The sequence below is a fragment of the Diprion similis genome, chromosome 12, assembly GCF_021155765.1.
Source record: "Diprion similis isolate iyDipSimi1 chromosome 12, iyDipSimi1.1, whole genome shotgun sequence".
Classification (NCBI taxonomy): Eukaryota; Metazoa; Arthropoda; class Insecta; order Hymenoptera; family Diprionidae; genus Diprion; species Diprion similis.
The window spans coordinates 8,121,738-8,144,140 of NC_060116.1; the positions used below are offsets into that span (position 1 = coordinate 8,121,738).

The 22,403-nt window shown below is 39.8% G+C and overlaps 1 protein-coding gene across 1 annotated transcript in view; it reads right to left on the reverse strand.

The window, feature by feature from the left end:
* The window catches only part of LOC124413582, a 296,705-nt gene that overhangs the window by 32,220 nt on the left and 242,082 nt on the right, over positions 1-22,403 (reverse strand). The window contains exon 4 of the mRNA XM_046894276.1: positions 13,494-13,544. Within this exon, the coding sequence (XP_046750232.1) occupies positions 13,494-13,544 (51 nt within the window). The remainder of the gene's footprint in view (positions 1-13,493; positions 13,545-22,403) is intronic.

A 22,403-nucleotide genomic window follows, 5' to 3' on the forward strand; every position in this document is an offset into this window, starting at 1 on the left:
TCTCCCGCGTGTAATATTTACGATTTTGCCCTTAGCGATAACCCGCCGAGAACTGCTGCAGGGATGCGTGGGAGTGGGAGTCTGCACGGTTATATTCGCAATTGGCGCGGGATGAACACGAAATTACTACTTTATCCCAAGTACCTGACATACACATGTTATAAACCATTTTTATAGGCGGGCTATTGCAATATTCATTCTTCATCCTTTCCGACGGGCTCTTCCCTCGCCCTCGTCCCTTCCTACAGCGGAACGAGCTTTGCTCTAGCTTGCCTGAGTGTATACATATAATATAACACATCCCTTGTGCACTTTGACTAATGCCACGGATCATCCTGATCGCTCATACTGAAGCGCTCCGGGTGTTCGCCTCTCTATCTGTTACGTTGCTTCAGATCTTCAGATGTGTGTGACCTTTCACCCTGTTTCACGGAGTCGGGTTGCGATCGATTCGAATACCAACTCCTGCAGTATTAAAACGATGATAAGAGGGGTATACCGAAGAAGCGTGCAGCTAGTTGGTTTATTTGCATGGAATGTGTAAGATGCGTGGATCTATACCGTATATCCTCACTATGCTGAAAGGTAAACGATTTGTTTTTGGTGTTACGTTACGATCTCCCAGGAAATCAGCGCACGTAAACCTAACACACCGAGCGCGGGCTTACGTAGATACATATAACAGGAAACTGTCGCAAGTCGATATGAGCAGGGTGCGTTTGTTTCAACGGATCAATCAATCGTTCAAGGTCGATCAGACTGATCGATTGAATTTAAGCGCCGTTTATTGCTTCGTATACATGTGTATATGTATATATGTTTATGTTAACCTATTCACACGAGAGATAATAAATATTTATTTGAAATAATTAACCCGTCTAGGAGGCGAGTCTACACGCAATTTGCAATATAAATTCCAGAAACAATGAATAACGACAAGAAAATTGTACAACCGTAGTCCTCATGATTATGCAAATGTTATAGAGAACTCATGCTTGCAAGATGATTTACGCGCGTATGTAACATGAACGTGAAAATTAAATATTTGTGCAGTGCAGAAGCTAAGTACATAAGGGGGCAGAAAAGGTCAGTCACAGTTCGATAATGTTGGCGTCCCGCTGCGCGCGTACGTAGGTAAAACTTGTGTATAATTCTGTAGAGATTAAAGCACGCTGCACTCACAAGCAATCGGTGCGCTAATCGGAATCGTGTAAATGAGAGGGTCGGAAACTGAAGAAACATCGTTTTTCTTTTGCTCGTGAAAACAAGCTTGTACTAAAGATCCTTATGTATTCGTAAATTACGATTCAAGCTGGCCTAGACTTGAAAAAGTCTCGTAACCGTGAAAAATGTAAATGTAATGGCGGTAAGATGTTTTGAAAAATATTATTTTTCAATCCTATCTCATCAGCTTGGCGTTATCGTGCGAGATCGAGAAATGTGCAGTCACTTATTTTGACAATTATATCAATAGCAGCTCATGTGTATCAGTGTATCAGATTAACGGTGTAGCTTGAAACATACTTGATTGTGATTAACGTGTAATAACACAGAATGTGTAGGTGCAACGTTTTATTATCATTTTCTGGTACCGGAAATCGGCTGTCAAGTTTTTTCTCTTCTTTTACTGATACCTACGCTCCTTCGTAAAATTGATGGAACATCGATCTGCACCTGTTACTTCAGCGTTGATATGATAAACTGCAAGAATCGGAGACGCCACCTTGGAGATTTAAATGTAAAAAATTATTAACGTTTTGTTGCGAAAGAATTTTTTCAACTGTTATTCAAGATCCCTATCGAACAATGATTACTCGTCACTGCAGATTACTCAGTGCGATAAGCGTTCAATTAGCTTCTCGTTACCGGATGACGCGAATACAAGTCGGACGATACGTATTCCATTCTCAGAAATCTATACCATCACGGTTTTCAATCGAAGAGGTGACGTTAAGAAAATATTTGTCTATACTACTACATTTCAATCAAACAATTCGAACTCGTCTTGCCTCTAATCACGGTGTCGCCGTGTCGCAATAGTTATCGCAATTCGAAATCTGGCTCATCGAGTTCTATGCTACAAGGCGGCATGGTCGAGCAGGTACTCAACTTCCGACGTGGGTTAAACCAACACGTTATTACCTTCGAGTTTAACGTTAAACCGCGAGTGGGCAGATGTGAAGATTTTTGTATCTCAGAGCTTGCACGCTGCTCGTCGATCGGAGCGGATTTCTCGATAACGAGAGACGGAAAAAGGAGGCAAATATAAATTCAATTCAACCAAACCGTCTACTTAGGGGTAATTGACCCCGCAGCGACTGGCGATTGATCGGTCAATAGATTGCGAGCTGTTATCGGTGTCTGCAGGGCGCGCCTGTGGCTACAGGTAGAGGCACATATCGTATAGAAACCAATTAAATTATTGCTAGGAAATGACTGCAAATGGCCACCTGGCCACCTATCAACGTCCACCTACATCGTATCGTTTCATGGATTGAAAAACAGCTGTTGGAGTTGCTGGTGTAGCCTTCGGTATTAGTATTAAACGGTCATTGACATATCGAAAATCGATGTATTCGACCCGTCATCGATACCGCCGCGGAATTCTTCCGAAATATGCCTGAGGGTTGATCCGCTGAGTTATTGTTAGATACATTTCGGCGGTCGTATAGAGAGATTTTAGTTAATCGCTGCGTTTTTTTGAATCGGTTCGCAGACCAATGGGTCTCAGTCTTGCACGGACAATATCAGAGAAGGTAGGGATTTATCGCAGAGTTTACGATTAGCAACGAAAGAGAATGAGACGATTTCTATTTGACGATAACCTGATGCATATTCACGGATGGACGAAGGGGAGATGGCGCGGAGGACAAACGGCGATACGTTCAATGCATCAGCATTATCATACACTTGGGTATAGTGGCAACATCCGGCTTTTCGATGCCGGTTATCACCACCTCATCTAAAAAGATTGGATTACATTTGCATACAATTGGGCATTATACGACCTATTTTTTCTTTCTATTACTTATTCATTGCGACCCTCTCGACTCGCTGGTATCAGAGCGGATGAGTGACACTCGAAAAGATGTTGAGTTAGGTCTGGAGTCTTCCGACGAATATATCCACTAATTTATTCATTCGCTACCCAGACGCTCGGCGAACAAGTTAGTATAAGAACGTTGTTATCCAACGTTGATCAGACACTGCGACATTGTCGGGAGTCAATTGAAAGGCAATCGTCAGCAGCACCGACAACTGACAGAGGCATTCTATGCCGGATTTCTTTTCACGTAAATACAACCGAACAAAGTAGATCGAGTCTGCGAGATATACGACCAACCTTTGCATGCATACTGTACAGTTCATATAACGTATTCCCCACTGGGAACCCAGCAACAAAATTCTGTAGAACAAAACAATGGGGAGCCCCTTGTTTTCGTACCCTTCAGGTTGGATCGATGGATGGATGGATGGATGCATTGGTGAGTCTGCGATTGAGAAAACGAGTACCTGTAAGAGGAGTGAAAGAAGTGAAGCTGGTTCACGGGGAAATTGTGGATATGTAGGGACAGGTTATATATGTAGAAGAGTCTTCAGCCAGACACAGCTATAACACGCATCCGACCGAAAGGAAAACGGCGTTATAACTAACGAACGAATCGACCGGGACAATGAGATCCTCGCTCAGATCTCGGATATCGCCGCTGTGCCGGGATGATTTCCGTTCCCTATGGGGACCTACTTTTTATCCAAGTATGGATGCAACGTTTGAGTTTCTAAGAGCAGGATGAAGGAGGTGCTAGCCGACACCTTCCCGACGTCGCCTCCACGCTGTGTGAGCACCTCGCCACCCGATATGTCTGATACGCCTTCGAACTTCCGCTTATACCTTGATCTCTCGTATCATCTACCTGCATTCTCGTCACGAGGTAATTATGTTGAAATCGAACGCGGAGGCGTCGCGATTCCGAGAGTCTTACGAAAGTAAGTGAGTGAATTGGTAAATATAGATAACCAGTTTCTATATAGGCGCAGTTATGCTTGATCTTCTTCATGCTGTTTCTTGTACGTTGAATTGAACGATGATGTGTTTATGGTTACAGGGATCGAAATACGTCTTAATTTCTTAAATCGAAGTGTGTAGGTAAGTGTCACCGGGCAATATCAGATGAAAATAAATGCTTCCAATATCTCAAGGAGAGATTATTACATTTCGTCGCACGTGCTGCTTCGAGATTAATTGCAACGAAGTAATAAACTCGCATGTTACAATCTCGATCGATGGTAGATTATTGTTCACCCACTGCCCTATTAATCGTAGTTCGGTTTGTTTCGTAAGTAGGCATACGTGTCGCCACTATCTTGGGTTATCATTTTATTGTAACGTTGTTTGTTTTTACCCAATTTGATCATGCTCGTCAATTTTGTATATAACACAGAGTTTGCTAGTTATTCGGGTATTCAGAAAATCAAAGCGCGGCCTTTAAAGCTGTCTCAGCTTTCCCCCACCAATTGAAGTCGAATATTGACGACATTTTATTACACCTCTGCAGTACGTTGTACAGCTACCAGAGTTTGTCGATTTTTGTATAACGCGTGCAGCTGTTGGTCAATTTTTAATGCGAAGTAAAAATTTTCTTATCGTTACCGAATTCCAATGCTTTTGTCGGATTATAAAGCGATTTATCCTGTGACTGTGATCTGGATAGTGACTTTAGATCGATCAAACCTTCGTTCATACAGATTATCTTACCTGGTGGTAATAAAATTGACATCGAAATCTTTTTATAAATACCTACAAGATTTATACACCGTTTAAATCACGATTCCGTTGGTGAATTCGAATATCAGATTCCTGTGTTGAACCATCCAGCTCGGTCTGAACTTTTGGTTCACTCGTCAATACCTTGGACACCAGGTTCCTACCAGAGTTCTTAAACCTGTTCAAATGGCGAGTAAGTTCACACGAACAGAAAAAGACGAGCTGAGGCGATCGATTCATCTGGTTCGCCGGAAGTTTTTTCACTCGTCAAAAGAGACATCACAGAAATATCAAAGAATTTAATAATTAAAGTTAACAAGATCGATAGATAAGCAACGGGTAATGCTACGGTGATTTATGACTTTGCCGTAATCGTATAATCAATTCCAGTGATCCCTAACCACCATTGGGCAGTCATAAGCATCTCGATATTTGTCATAGTTCAAAAGATAAGTAGAGAAGAGGGATTTATTGGAGCTAAAAATACATTCGCTTCAACGTGTCTTTCATACGTGATACCATAAAACGAAAAAGATATTCAAGTAAGGAATAGACTTGTAGCTATCACGTCAGGACGCATTATATATATATATATATATATATACCGTTATGTTACCTAAGCACGACTACAACGTTAAAGAAGTCACGCTAAGAAGTGGAGATTATTACCAAAGAACCTCTTCGGGTGAAAACTCCGAAAAAAGGGTGGGACTGATTGTTTTTGAACGAGTTCCACTAGACGTATAGAACGGGTGCCTTTTTATATACATGTCAGATGGGGAAAAGAAAGTTCAACGGAGAAACAATCAAGTGGGAAATATTGAACGGCTCGGTATTAAGTTAAAACGCTCGGCCATATTAGTGTTTGGGTAGTGGATTCACTTCGTTAACGATTCAATTTAACGCCAATACGAATTTAAGTCTATTTTCCAGGCAGTTGAAAAAGTACTTTGCCTAAGTCAAATAGCCCGGCAGGCTATCTGCACTCCCCCTCGATCGTTTGTTAGTTAATCACGGGGTGGATATACGTGAACCTATCCCCTTCTCTCACAGTTTCACCTTCGCCCATCGCTATTGCAATATCGAATTAAAACGAAGGGGTTTTACATCCCTGCTGCTGCTCGGACTATGCATGCAGCTGTTTGTAGGAGCGACCATGGGAAATAAGGTCTATTATGGTAATTGTACAGGCAAACATTATTCCAAACAACGAACATTTATTAGGCTAAATTGATCAATTATCAGTCACACAACTACGATCTATTATAACGAAAGACTATTTCGTTGCGACTACTTTCCTTAAGTAAAAACTTAATGCGTCAACAAACATGTCATATTCCTATACGGATTACTCATCATCAGGTTAAAATTGATGGGATTCGACTATCCGGGGTAAAACGATAGTCCACCTCATCTGCTTGCGCCGCCTATATCTAAAATTCATTAAAGTCACTGACAATAAGTCTACGATAAGTGGTCTTACTATACGGTTTATGGGTTGCATATTTTGCTCGGTTTGAAAAGCGCTTAAAAAGTCATCCGTCATGTGAGTGACGTTTGCATTGCAAATTAACAAACTATGTCAACACTCTCGGCGAAGCCTGTCTCGCGATGTTTCTTCCTCGTTATATCCGTCATCTCAGCTAAGTTTACTGCTCGGGAAACTTGGAGAAAATTAACCAATCAAATCCATGAAATGAACTTAGTCCCGGAGTGACAGGCGGACGGACAGACGGACAGGCTGCAGACAGACAGTATGCGTGTAACATAATGCACACCCTGCGGTAGTCAGGAGTTTTCTCAACCTTGTGGCAAAGTAGCGTATATTATACATGACGTTTCATACTATACAACTGTGATTAGATGTCATTGCTTCATTATCATCTGGCAAGCAATATATTTCAAGCCATGTATAATAAATATCGCGATATAATGAGCGGCGGCCGTGGTGGTGGTGGAGGGTTAATGTATTCGCAGAGAATTAAGACGTCAAGATCAACTGTGCGATGGTATTATGTCGTCATAGAAACCGCGATTAGGAATATCGTTATATTCGTCGATCTACTACGAATAATCAAAATATATAACGATAAGGTTGTATCTGATCAGATTTATTGTTGTTCTTACGTTTTGTAGCATATTATAGGTAAGCGTACCGCAGCTAGGTTGAATAACAGCAATGCGAGTCGTTGAATCAATGTTTATTCAACACATTCAGGGTTAACTCTCATTGACGTCATTTGTTCAACTCGACTCACATTATTTGTGGTACGCCAAGTAATTTTCTAGGCGAATATAGACTCGTGCAACTTATGATTCGTTCGAGATGGATATAAATACATATATATGAGTCCGCGTCGGAGGAGGATAAACAGTTTTTTTCCTTGTTTTTGCTGAGCGGTCGATTACCGGGTCATGCCACGGAAATCACGATAGTAATGGCCAAACATGTTATTTATATTATTATTAAATTTATTCCGTAAATAGTAGCGTTGTGGAAAGTAAGATGAAAAAAAAACAACTTTTAATCAGATTGATTATAAATTCACATCACCAGGAAATTTAGCAATATCAAAATATGCCATAAAAAGGGTATAATTTTAAGATCTTCAAACACTCCGTTCAAATTAAGTATAAGAGGAGAGTAAATTTTGGCGATGGCACTGTTCGTTATATAACGAGTATTTCAGGTTAATGTGTACCAATTTTCTCAGAGTTTCGCAACTTTTGTTTTCGTCTAAAAATAAAACCGCGTGTATTTTCTGGCTTGGAAAAATGCTAAACTCAAGTATGACGTAATTTAATTGCGTAGTTTAATAATGTCATCCTAATAAAGAAAAGTACGGTGTATATAGTAGAATATCCTTCAAAATGCCCACTAATTTTTTCATAGTTTAAACAAAATTTCAAAATGTTACTCGCCCGTTTGAAATTGTTTCGTAATGATGTCGAGTCAACATTTCACCCGCTGTATAAAACAGATTGCCAAAAAGCCGATAACAATCGGGACGATCCGTAATTATGATGTTGTTGTTACATTTGGTGGTCAATTTTGCTTCGGTTGCAACGTTCTCCGATACGATCGATTCGCAATAAGTTCTCCTTGCGTTATCCGACGTTTTCGCGATCATTCTGAGGCAATTAGCAGCTGCCTCGAGAAGAATTTGTTTCATATCTTTTATCGCGATATTACGTCGAAACTGCACCACTGGTTTATCCAATTTCATCAGCCGATAATGACGATGTCAAGCGGCATTGATAACATCAAAGATCTGCAAATTTCCGCTACACTGCATTGTCCAGATGAATTCCTTTTATTGCAAGAAAGTGCCATTTATTATTGATTCAAGTTCTTAATTGACAGAGCTGTTTTGTCGACGTAGATAAAAAGTAGGATAATTTTTTTTTTTCTTTTTTGTTTTAACTCTTGACGCGTATCGTTGCGCAAAAATCGTGTCACTGGATCCGTGCATGTGCAGTAGCAAAGAAGTCGGTGAATGCGCGGTGCATAGTGGACGAAAAAGGACAATCTTAAGAAAAAGGAGCAGAAGATGCGAGTCGGATGTTGTCGTGGTCAATCGGTCTCTTCTTGATTTCCACTAGCTGTTGCGGCAATTTCTCCTGCCGTCCCTTTCTCTCACGATTAACTGAAATTCTCTCCCTGTTAGGACGGGGTGTAACATCCGGTCCGAGTAAGCCTTGCCTTCGGCCGCACTTTTCTTCGTCGAACCATAATCGCACCTGACAGCTGGGTACGCCTATACATCCAGCAATTTAGGCTAATCATTTTCTCGGGTATATCTCCCGGGTTTCCGGGTGTTCAGCCTTCATTTCCAGTCAGAGCCGCTTCTCTTCCTTCCGGCAACCGATGCTCAATGACGAGACGGTGCCAGGGATCCAGTTAGTCAGCCGCGCAGGTTACTTGAAGGTACTCCGGACATTCCCTGCACACTCACAGGCTTACCGACTCTACGGGACATCATCGCACACGTGTCTTCCTCTCGCCTCATCTCTTCCATCTCGTACGGTAGACCGGCATTCACGCAGCTTTACTTCTGTGTGTATGTGTGTGAGAATCGTTGATCGTGCCGCACGTGTGCGATGACAATCGGGAACCACCTGTTGCTCGATCGAGCAACGCCACGCCGCCTCGCGTTGCTTCACGTCCCGTCAAAATCGTGCGTATAGCTACGTACGGGCTTCACGTCGTCGTCTCCACGTCCCGTTTATTTCGGTTCTTAGCACCTACCCAGGTGTTCGAACCTATGACTTATGCCCTTACCACTCACGTTTACTCTGCACGTATGTCAATCTTGCGTTTCATGACATCCTCAAGGTGTCTCATGCCTTAGACCCAAGTTGCGAGCTACTCACGCTCTGTAGAAGCAAGTCGAAAGTCTCTCAGAGCACATTTTCATTGCTTATTAGTTATCGACGGCAGCCGATCGTTCCTTACAGTGATAATTGCTCATTTTTTAGATTACAAAACGGAACCCTTCGTAAGATACTTGGTAGATATATGTAGTTACTTGGGAATCAATGGAAGACTTTGGCATTTATGCACCTCGGTACAAAAAGTCAATTTTTTTTATGGGTTTCCGGAAGGGGCGTGTATCATATCAGTTCATCCGATTATACTCGACGTTCTTTATCATTTGAGCACCACGTGCAGAGACGAGGCTTGGGTGCGTTTTTCCGCATACCAGAAATAGTTTACAAAGTGAGCAAAAGTTTTAAAAGGTCACAAAGTGGTTACGTTATCTCTTTAGACTCGGGGAATTTTGTGGGGGGAACCACAGTGATATTCCAGTATCTAAAGAACTTGCATCCTGCGAGTGCGCTTTGATGAAATTTCAGGCTTAAATTGTTGACAAATACGGAGACCCGAGGCAAGGCATTCAAGTTGAAACGCTCAGAGTCATACAGACGTCACAGTATTATAGCAATGCGGAAAAACCAACGTGCGCGTGAGTATCAGTGCGACAAATGGTACTTGCAGGCACCTTTTTCTGCATGCCTTCGTTGCAGACCGATTGACCGAAGATATCGGCGAAAGTTGTTGAAACCAGAAGTAATGACATTATTTAATTGGTAATCTTAATTTGCACTGTTTGAAACATAAAAAAAAAACATCGACTAGAACTCATCTACTAATTTATGCGGATGATTTGCAGTAAAATTTACAGCTGAAGAACATTTTCTGCGATTTGAGAAAATATTTTTACTCTCTTAACGTCGAGTATGTAATCGGAGGAATTTTTTAGTTGTGATAAGAACGTCATGCTTTAGAATATTATGATGCTCAACTTATCTCTGCGCGTAGTGCTTTCCAGTGTAGAATGTCTGTTTTAGAAATCCTATATCATTCTGGAGCACGATGACAATGTAGACATCGAAAGAAACACAAGATATGGTTGACTGTGACGAGAAAAAAAGGTTGAAATGATTGTTAGAAAAAGAACGAAAAAAAAAAATACAATTACTTGCAAAAGTGGTGTGATAAAAATGGGCAGATACGTCAGAGCGCGTTACCTGGTTTCGTATCAGCTAATCACTTACAGCTGATGGCAGTAGGAGTACATTGTGAAGAAATTATACATAGGTCACAGACAACGCTATTATTCTTATTCTTATTATTAAAATTATTACTTTTTCCTTATCGCCACTACACCTCAATGTGATATGGTGATGCAGTAAAGTAAATTATTATCTACTCAATTAAAATAAAGTAATATTAAAACGATTGACATTGAGTGATTGTTTTTAATTTGAAATTATCGCGTTTGTCATCGTTAGCCGGCGGTTGGTGCTACTGGTGATATCTCGCAGATGAGAAGGAATTAAGATTTTTTAAGAAATTCGGAATATATGTTGACGATGAGTGGATTTTTTTTAAACGCAACCGCATACGCTTACAGTAACATATCCTTTGGCACTTTCCTGGTCTATTTTATCCCGGAAAAAATGTCCTCTTTCTCGGCTCTACCCCCTCTCTGCAACTGGGTCACAGATAAGAAAGATGGTTTATCTATCATTCGCGTACAGAGTAACCGGTGACTGTATATCGAAGAGACACGCGCGTATGTCTTGTGCTGTAGTAATATAGCGGAATGGTAAGCTTGAAGCGTTACAGAAAAGTGTTGTATGTTTACCTCCAACCATAGCAATCATTTTTATCGCCTGTTAAGTAAATGACGAAATGGGCTCGTGTTTGAAGAGTCTGCGACACACGGCGTACGTGTTTTGCGTAACGCTGCGTCAATGTTAACATTACACACCATGCTACACATACTATACCTCCATATCTACTCTCGCAGGTAAGAAACACAATTTGAGCTAGTCGGCGCCAATTTTCTATGTATCTAATCCCCGATTTGACAAATCAATCACGATAATATTATACGGACATACCTATGGACATATGATTACTGTTATTTACCTAATTCGTGATCGGTGATGAGAACATATATTTCAGAATATCTGTCCACATCAATTTCCCTTCTCTATTTGTTTTTCACTGGGAAAAAAACACGGAGAAAAAAGGAAAAGAGAATTAAAAAAAAAACAATTACATTGTATGGCTACGATGCTTAGCTATGTTTTTTTTGTATGGCTTATACGTACCTGTATGTAACGTGCCAATGATCGAACGGAGCCGTAGAACAATGAATTACGATATTAATGGCAGAGCTCCGATTACACGATTGGTAATAACAAAGAAACTCTGCACCGTACAATAATTACTGTGGATCGTGAAAAATGTTGACGCCACGCAGGAAAAAATTAATGACAAAATTACATCGTTGCATGTATTGATGTATCGAATAGGTTATAAAATTATATTGAAACAAATTTTACACTGTGCAATAATCACACGATGCACGACTCGAGTGTACAGGATTAGTATACACATGAGTAGGTGGTGTGCATCGCATCGGCGTAATTTTGCTGCCGTATAATAATTGTTATTTACGCGGAAGCGATGTAAGGCGGTGCCGCATGATCGGATGTACGTTACGGTTATGTGTTGAACTTGCTCATAAAGCGTACAAGTCGGTTATACAGCTGAGCATAAATTGTGATTTGTACGTTGCATAAACATGTGTGACAAGATATCCACATCGCTGCAATCGTTACGCCACAATCATTTTTCTACTTGATGATTTCAGCTGTGTGTATCGGGAACAATACAAAACAAAATATCAACAATTTATTATAACGATGAAAAGAAGGTGGAAAACAGAAAAATATACGGTTAATCTATCCGGCGTTTTATACCAATAAATTTGTATGCTTGATGTTATTTAAGAAGAGAAAAAAGTAAAAGAAGAAAAAATTTGAAACAACAGTAATTATATACAGACCGGGGGATTGTTTTGATTGGCAAACGAGAGAAATAAATAAATTTTGTTCAGTCCGGGATAAAACGTATGTACACGTATATATACACATGCTCGTGTTCACGTGTTACGTGTTTTTATGTCCACTCGTCGAACTGAGAGAATCACGTTGTTTTTGCGACTTCTCTCTGTCGCATCTGTCGCAATTACATTACATGCGAAAACGTGTTATATATGTTTTATAATATGGAATTTATCAGCAAGAACAGTACGCAGCGAGGCAGTCCGACTAGCCTGATAACGGATTTCGGATAATTATACGCATAACAAGTTTCAGGGAATTCCAGTAACAATTATTTCATAGCGAATCGACGGAACGGAGCAAGACGCCAAGGAGTAAAGTCCAGTCTGGCGGTTGGACTTTTCCCTGTTTCCTTTGGGGAACTCTCGACCAGCGTCGTCGTGACGGTTGTCCGGTCTTTTACCGGCCTGACATGACATTGGTGCCGTATATTACGGGAATCGTGTGCGGTTGACCAACGGAGATAACGAAGAAAAATGCTAATCTGCGGCGATACTCCTCGCCGCATGGACCCGAACCTCTCGTTTGTCCTCATGCAGACGTTTACCGCTTCAGTTTTTTCCCTCAGCTCATTAACAACTTTATCCTGGTATTCGTTATTTTGAGTCCGTCTTTTTCCTTGTTTACTGTAGTCAGTTGGGCGTGTGTACAAGTAAAACGAAAACGTAACTATCGGCAACTCGCGTTTTCATTTAGGGTGAAAAAAAAGTAGCGCCTTGGTACCTACTCTGAAATCGGATTATTAAAATAATTCCAAAATTCGCGAGTCACGGTATATATACCGATAAATCTGTGCACATAAATTATTAATATTATTATTCTTTTCTAACAATAGGATTTCTCCGCCGGATTATGACAAATGCAAACATTGAAATAATGCGTATTCGAATGGTCGACGTATTTTCAACATATTTTCAAAGATTATGGGAAAATAAATTAAACAGCCAGCCAGTGACAAGTTGATATATGTTTCTCCATTAAAGTTGTATGATTAACGCTAAGATAAACGTTACATATAGTTGTAATTCTCTTGACCAGTAATTTAAATCTGCACCTGCAAAGGCTATAAGTCGCTTTTTTGCGTGCACAGTATATATATTCACATACACACACACATACGCACACAATTAATGAGATATTTCGCCTTTCACTTCGGCCTGCGGGCCGTTTAGCAAAAGTTGAAAGCTCACGCGGTGCAGTATCTTCAGCTAATTGTAAGAGTAATTACGTATATATTACCCCTATTTATAGTCGAGAAATATGAGATCCGAGTACATAACGTGCAGCTTAGTTTTGTTATACTTACCGAATCTGCGAAAGATGTGATGTCCTCGGTTTGAAAGATGTCATCGGCTATCTGAAAGTGTAATAATAATAATAGTAATGATAATAATAAATTGAAACAATTGTGAATCGACGTAACAGCAAGGTTGTAACAAGAAAAAACGAAAGAAAAAAAAAATCGAAAATCACGATGAGAAGTATTTAAGTGAAAAATAACGAGCGTCTGATTTTAAACGATACATTTGACTGCATCGCGTCGCTTAATTGCAAATCCGCTCTACTCCTTGGGCAATTAACCGAGTCGATTGATAAATAATTTCTTCACGAACGGAAGGCAGGAATGCGTAGACCGGATTCCAGGCATGCCGATCAAGGCCCCTGCAGTCAATAACTCTCTCGTTTCAATCCTCAATCAATTCACGTTTTAGCATATTATAATTCTATTTTTATAATAAAAAAATACGTAACGCGACCCACACGAATAAACGAGTTAATAAAATATTCGGCTTTCCAACGCGTTACCGACTTTATTAATTTGCGTTGTACATTAATTTCTGCGTGTACATAAGGTATTTTTCAGCGCGTAATAACATACTTTTTGCAGTACAGCCGTTAGGGGTTGATTGCAATATCGAACAACCTTCAAAGATCTTGCAGAAAAAAAAAAAAAATAAGTAAAAAGAAGAAGAAGAAAATAAAAAAGAGGAAGAAAAAAAACCTACTAATACCTACCCTCAGAGATTACGACTGAGGCAACAATTTCGCGACGTAGGTACTTCGCTATTTCTGTAACATCTCACGCTGCGTAAATTATATAAATGTATATCATTATGTATACCTGCCAGATCTGCGCGTCTTTTCGGATCGGTAAATGGATACCTTTCTTCCTACAGCTTTCGAGTAAAATGTAATCGAGTTTTATGGCGATTGCTTGTTCATTTTATTTCTCTGGACTTTCATGTTACGGAGGAATTCAGCATCGTTTAAAGCGCGATTTCATTAAGCGTGTTACATACGTATATATATATATGCATATTAACGTAGGTATGTCGACTCTGCTTTATACGTGGGCGATCCGTATATATAAAATACGGATATATATCAACTTGTTTAATACGCTTGGTAACCAACCACATTCTCTTTAAGAAAGCAGCTCACATTATATATAATATACCTTATAGGTATAGAATCAACTAGATTTGGTCACAATTATATGCGTTTCTACAAATGGTCAATTCAAATTGTTTGCCGCATATATATGATAATAATTCTAACAATAACACCTTTAATTGGAACGACGAGGGATTTATAACTGTAGGATATCCCTGGATTTCTTAATACGAGGTCAGTGTTTTCTTACACTTGCCCGATATATTATTATTATTATTGCCGTTGTTGTTGTTGTTGTTGTTGTTGTTGTTATTGTACAGTGATCACTGATCGCTGCAACGAGCCACGTCCGCTTTAGCAAGCCTTTAAACGTTTCGGTATAATCAATTGAATACCGCGATAAGAGAAATAATCGGCGTCTAAAAGTGTGATTTTGCAGTATGTGCAGCACACAACAGGATTTTACTGATTTTATTTGAGAAATCGGTGTCAAGGCAACTGTTCAAGGTATCCCGCCCGACTCTTCTATTAATAATTAATTATTTTTGTTTCTCATGTGTGTGAACCACCATTAGGCACCTGGACTTTGATCTGTTTACAATCGTCACTTGGTAAATTGACGTCATTTTCTTGTTTTTGCTCAATATTATCCCTGCTATACCGTTGACTCAATTGAAAATAACAGAAATACGAGTAACGGAGTTTTCCCGGAGAAGATGAAAGGTGAAAAAAAGATACGATACTGAAAGAGTAAGTAAACCATAAGAAAATCAAACAAACCGTTTGGACTGAGCAATTTACAAACTGCTGAAAAGTATTTTTTACTCAAGTCATCTTTCTGGTTGAATTAACTTACGGAAATTGTATGCAATATCTAGAGATTACGAGAACATGTATTTGGAAAGTTTTTCAATATGATTGACGATTATTTTGGTACGCGAAAAATACGATTAGGAAATCAAGGCTAATTAATTGAGCAATACCAGGCTTACGTCGATAATTATTTTTTTATCCAAATGATCTGACCACCTAACCATCTGCCAATGCGAATATTTGGCTTGTTTAGTATCTTTTATTTTCTGTCATTTCTCTAGCAGGAATAAAAATTCTCGACCGTAATCCGATACGAATCAATCCATGAATTATTCATTATCTTAACTTGTCGAAAATCTCAGTAGAAGATTTTTTTTGTCCCCATTTAAATACCGTTGTATGAACAGAATTATTTCTAACAGTTTTTATGATTTTTGCCCAAGATACTCTCCGTAAATTACATAACTTCTAATGATCGTAATTGTTACCCTCGAAAAAATACGTTATTTGTCGAAGGCTGTTTTACCGAAAATTTGTACAAGGATTACCCACAGTTCCGGGCGAACATGCAGTCCTGTAAGTTGGCTAAATGCAAGCGCCAACGCTAAATCTTACAATTGGTATGTTCAAACGTGCGGTTTTGAGCCCTCGAACGAAGTGCTTCGAATTTGTTCAGGTATGTATTCATATTATTTCGTGCAAACACGCGAAGTTTCATGCAGGCTGCAGTTTTCATAGCTTTGAGTGAAAGAAAGAAATATGGTCGTATGATAGCTGTTTTTAGTCCGTAAAAATTATGACCTATATTGTAGAGATACATTAGCGAGTTTCAGAGAGAGAATATAATAAAACAATAATTATAATCGGTTGAACTGCACGCATCTCTTGATCTCCGTACTTTATAGCTTGTTCTAACGGCGTTAAGTAATTAGTATGCAAACAGCAATTGAACCTTACTTTTTTCATTATTAGATCTGCGTCAAAACGGGTCGCTGATTACCAACTTGAACAGATAGATACTGTATTGACATAATAAATTGTTTGTACTGTATACAGTATGACAGTTGAAAGTTAAAGATACCGAGTAGCAATGACGATTTATAATACTGCGTTAAAAGCACATTGTATTCAACGCTGTAAGGTTGCATACATCCGACAATATGCGATTAGAAATGGCGCTATTTAGAAACGTGATTCGAACTGACGTCATCCCAGGTAGAAATTTATATTTTAATATTTTTTTATGAACATAATATAGACTGGTTACTGGTTAATATCAAAGTTGAAATATTATTAATTTCTTGTTTAGAACTTCAAAATCAAGAAGCTTTTGTATTTTATTCTTTATAAAATGCCTAAGTTTTTGTGCAATTTTCCGCGAAAGATTAAGAAAAATGTTATGATGCACCATGATTTCGAATCATCGAATATTTCTTATTTTAGAACAACGTAAACGCGTTTCAACTTGGAGCAAAAGAAAAACCTTGAATCTACGAAAGGTTCGAATGATTGAAGTTTTGGTTCATTTGCAAGTTTTTTGATAATCTAATATTGAGCGTATCTTAACGCTGTCAATCTTCTTCCGGAGAAAATAAATCCAGACTATCGGGTATACCTTCCTTTCCAATCGCATTTTCAGATAACGCGGTATGCTGTTGACACGTTTATACTTTGTACCTCACCGCTGTCTGATGCGTAATTTTTTACTCTCATTTTTTATCTCGCCGGTATTTGACAGGGGAAAGTACAAGCAATTCGTATATTGCGCTTCAGAAATCTCACGCGAATACCTTGCGTCTGTAATAATCCAGCGTTTCTCTGTGTGCATCTATATGTATGTATCGGAAAAATACAAGGTAAGATAATTAATTAACCGCAACGGGAAGTCGGGCGCTAAAAGGAAAACCGCACGAAATGAAATGGATCTTGACAACTTTTATGAAGATATATAATGCGCAGTAACTGTACATGCATATTTATTTATACATACGCATACCATGTAAGTAAAAATAGACGTTCCAGGAAAGAAATTGATTAAAGTTGTACGAGCATCGTATCTTACGTTTAATTGCAATGCGTATTTAAAGTATACTACAGTATGTTGTCACGTTATTGGTCACAATCGCGGTTTATGTGTAGAACAAATGATCAGTATTGTTAAGTGGTTTAACAGACATTACAGAAGGGGAAAAAATTATACGCCATTAAGGTAGAATTGGTATTGTTTTTATTTTTTTTTTAATTATTCATAACATTACAGAATAGTTGAATGGCGAATTTGCATTTTAGGCTGGGATTACATGGTAGACCTTATTCTTCCATTCGAAATATGTATCGAGTAGCGCGATACACGAACCATAATCTGTCACTGACTGATGTGAATGGGCGAGCAATTACGTATGCTAAGAATCAGGAAACGTTGCTATAGTTCATTCGCAATGCTGATGGGTAGAACAACCTGCCTACGCTGAACAGAATTAGGAGTGTCTGGTAACAATTGGCCTAACCCTTGACCCGCCGCCTCCTGCTGCTGAAAACGTCATTCCAAAGTAAGGAGCTGTCTTCCGTCAAGACTGGCTGCCGTGGCGCATTTATTGGCATTGTTAATGAAAAACGAGAATCCTTGCTTCTCAAGTTAAACCCGCACGTGGTAGAATGCCAGCTCTTTTGTTAACGTGAAAAGTTTTGACGATAGAAATTTTTCATCCCTTCTCCTCGCCCCGCGTCATTCTGCAGCTACTTGTTGTTGTTGTTGACACAATGGAATCGGTCGGCCAGTCGGCGTGGTACTGTGAGACTTGAGAGCTGCCCGTTCATTTCTTGGAAGGCTGGCGAGGCGAACGGTGAGGTCGAGAACAAGCAAAATCTTAGGAATTGAGACACCGCGCCTCAAGGTAAGGTCCTGTGCACTGCTTAATCCCTCGAAGGATTCCTCTCCTTCCTTCCTTTGCGCTTTTGCGGCGTTGTAAATTATCAGCTCTAGCCAAACGACCAGTCGGTCGACCTGCGTTCGCTGCTTGTTGTTTTAGGATTCTTTGGTATACGGTTTTAGGGATAAAGGGAGCCTTCCGAGACTCGCCGACAGCCTCGGAGAAGCCGCGGGGGAGGATGAGGATCGCGTGGAAAATAGGGTCGGTCGCTTAAGGACTTTGACGTGTATTAGCCCAGTCCCTCAAGTATCTTGGAATATTTCTTGGAACAAGACGTCGGAACTAAACTGGACGAAAGCTTGTCCTTAAACGCCTCCTAAACACCCCGCGCTTACGTTTATATCTTCCGAAAACCTTTATCATCTCACTCACGAGTTTGAGTGAACAGCCAGCTAATAGCTAAGCTGATAGTGAGTTTCCCGCAGGAATTTCTCTACCTTGTGAAAATATTATCAGAAGGTAAAATAACTCCGGTTCTTAAACCGTCGAGATAATTTTTGGCAAAATCGGGTGACCGTGAAACAGTTTTAGTTTTTCAATTCTCCTTCACCCAATATCGAACTGTCTTAATTATTGTAAAGGACTTTTTTTGCTAGGGGATAACGACTCAGCGACTATTAGACACGCAATTTTTTATTGAGCGACGCAAGTCCTACAACGGTCGCGATCTCATGTCATATTTCATTCGTGCTCCGTTTCCACCGTTTCTTTCCTGTTCTGTCACTCTCGCCTATAACTGGAAGCCTGAATTGCAACAATTGCATAGATCTACATAAAACGATTTAACGTCAACGATTTTATGTGCAATAATTAATTTCACAGCTATGCATAGGCGAAGAGAAATTTCTTTTTAAAAGCAGTCGTACAGAAAAAAAAAAAAAATGAAATTTTGACTGGATCGTCGGGCAATCGGTTTGAAACGATGAGAATTGGTGCAGTGCATACAGGCGTGTTAATTGACAGAAAATTTGATTGGAAAGGCGGACGAAGTGGACATCGGAGAGGGTCTCATACGGTGTTTGCGCTGTACTCCCGACTTGTTTACTCATCCGTAGGAGCATCGACTTTCTCCGGGTGTACGTCGGAGCGTTGCACTGATCTCTCGTGCAAAACGTAAACACCCGCAGGACGTTACGAGGCGTGGGACAAAAGTGGGAGGAAAAGGGATCAACATATCGCCGTTTGTCAGTCCTGCTGTTTGTCCGTCCGCACGCGAGGCGCAAAACCGACTCGAAAACAAAGACAAATAAGAAACGGAGTAATGCACGAGGGTCACGGGTTCGGGTCTTGCAACTTCGCGTCGTTCTCTGCAGGATGGAAACATTGGAAACACCGTGAGCAATCTTCGAGTGATCTTGGAAAGGAAAGGAAGAGAGTCAACAATATTGTTTGTATTAAATTTCAATATTTTAAACGAATCGGGGATCCTTAATTTTTATTTCTATTTTCACCTAACGTCCTTTATACATGTTGTAAAAGTGTTTTATTACGCAAACACTCAAATTGGGGGGATTTTAATAATCTAGAAATGTTTCCCCGTTTCCTATCGGCGCTGACTTCCTCTGATAAGTCTTGCTTGTCATCTCTCATGCTCGCGTGTATAGATCGGACGAAAGATTTTTTTACACTTTCCTTGTTCGTTATTTTTGTCATTCCCAACTGTAGGACTGTTTATCATGTTTTTTTCATTCTTTATCAAGAGCGCCGATGCAGCTTGACTAATTGTTATTATGCAAACAAATTTTAATTTACGTCGAGTTCTAATTTACGTAATTTTCTTTTTTTCCCGGGCGACGTAGTTCTTTCAAACTATTACAGAAGAAAAAAAAAAAATCTAATTAATCACGTGACACTGACGAAGTTTCAGACTTGGAAAATAAGCTTGTTTTACATAATTGATTATCTGCCGTGATATGAGTTGCACGACGATGCCGAGGGTCATTTTTTATTCAGAAAGATATGATATTCACGTTACCTTTTTTTTCATGCGTTTAAAAACGGAAAAAATAACCGTAATAGCTAAAGAAAGCGAAAGATGGGAATTGTAGAATTCAATATACTTACTAACTAGGTAATATAAAAATGAGTGCATTGATGATCGAACATCAAAGTCCGTAATTGACTTGTGTGGAAGGTTGTTTATTTTCTCGAGTCTAATTCATATAGATGTTGTGTCGTTACGGATAATAAGATATATGGTCTGTAGTTTTAGTGCGTAGTTCTAGTTAATGCAAAATTGAAAATATTTTGTACCGTTGGTTATTATATTGCACGATGTCCGTATATAATGTACGCGGCACGCGCGCATCTACATATGAGGATAGTCGTAACAACACGCGGCGACCGACGCCTATACATATAACGAACAAGTAAACACGATGAATCCCATCTGTTTGTTCTACCGCCTGCCGTGTTTTCTCGCTGCATCGATATTTTCCCCGAATTGTTGTTCCGCTGCACCGAGTAACATCAATACGTATAAAATTGCGTTATTATCATACGTACGTGTAACGTAGTATGTACATTCATGTGAAATACAAAGAGCATCCCGCACGAGGCTCGTAACGCAAGGTTGTTTGTCTGGGTCAGTCGACGATATCAACCGCAATAGGTCACCGGGTTTTTACACTGATCTAGTTTATTTTGCAAATTCTCTTCATTTATCTGAAATTTTTTTTATTCCAACTCTCAAGTTTAATGATATTTTTGCTGTAATATTTACCACCGCCAACGAGCAATGCCCGATAACGACGCTTGACTTCGATGCGATAATAATAACTTATATGTATACGGAGGAATGGGAGGGGTGATTGAAAAAACCTTCATGCCAGATTGTCTTTAAAGATTTCGAGCTAAAGTTCACAGTTATTATCGACTTTCATTCACGAAATCGCGGCGTGTCTCTAACTGGGCAGATACAAACGCACCCTTATTTTACAAATTGGAGCAGATTTCTGCTGCGCCGCTGTGACATTCCGCGTTAATAATGTGACACCCAATTGCGAGTGAAAGAAGTAACAGGTGAAAATCATTTAATACGAGCGTAATCGTACAACTGCAAAAAATTTTTGTCTTCACTCGCGCGTAGACTGCAGAGAAAACTTTGTCGCCGCTTCGGCAAGAACTGCTTCTGCAAGCATAGCGAGATTGGTTTCCAAATGTATGTGTGTACTTACACATGTATGTCAACCATGTTTCGAGCTGGCAAAGAATTCGATTGTGTACGTAGTTGCGGAATTCTAGCCAACGCAGCAAAAACTTCTCGCTTGTCAGTAGACTGGTCTTATCTTTGCTGGACCGGCGAAACCTTTTTTTCCCCGAGCAATCCGAGATAGTTAATCCGAATCTTTGATCGGTGATATTTTATTTGGGGTTGAAATATATGTTTTCGTTTGTATATATCGTATAGGCATTGACCATTATCGCTAAAATTATATATCTCAATACGTAATTTTTTTCTGTTTAGAGATACGAATCATCATTGGACACTGGCCGGCAAACACGGAAGAGGGAAAACCTGCAGTTTTCTTTCGAAGATTGGAGCGAATGATGCAAACTGTAACATACACAACTTGAGGCTGAACCACGGTACAGGTAGGAAGTTGAGCCGTTTAGGCCTTGTTATTTTCCCGTCCACCCTGTTTGGAATACCAGAAATTATCCGCATCGGTGGATCGTGAGTCAAAGGATTTCCCACACCGAAATAAACAAAATTCCACTGTGCGTCAGTAATCGCAGCGGACTCAATGGGCCATTGTCCTTGTGCAGTCGATGAGCAAACAGTTATTTATTGCGAGCACCTTATACTCGGCTGTGAGGTGAACCCTGGTAACCCGAGGTGTGACTAACCGGTAAGTAGAGTAGTTGCAACGGAGGCACGTGTCTCGACGGAATTTTCGGGAAAACCGAAACTCTGCAGATTTTACCAGGTGCATTCCATTCCGCCTCTTGAAATCCGCGAATTCCATCAGTTTACCGCAACTCGAATATTGCGTTGCTCACAAGGCATTTGCTTCGTCGAACAATAATTGCTTCTTGGAATGAACTCTTTCCCCGATTACCTAGAAATTGTCGCAAGC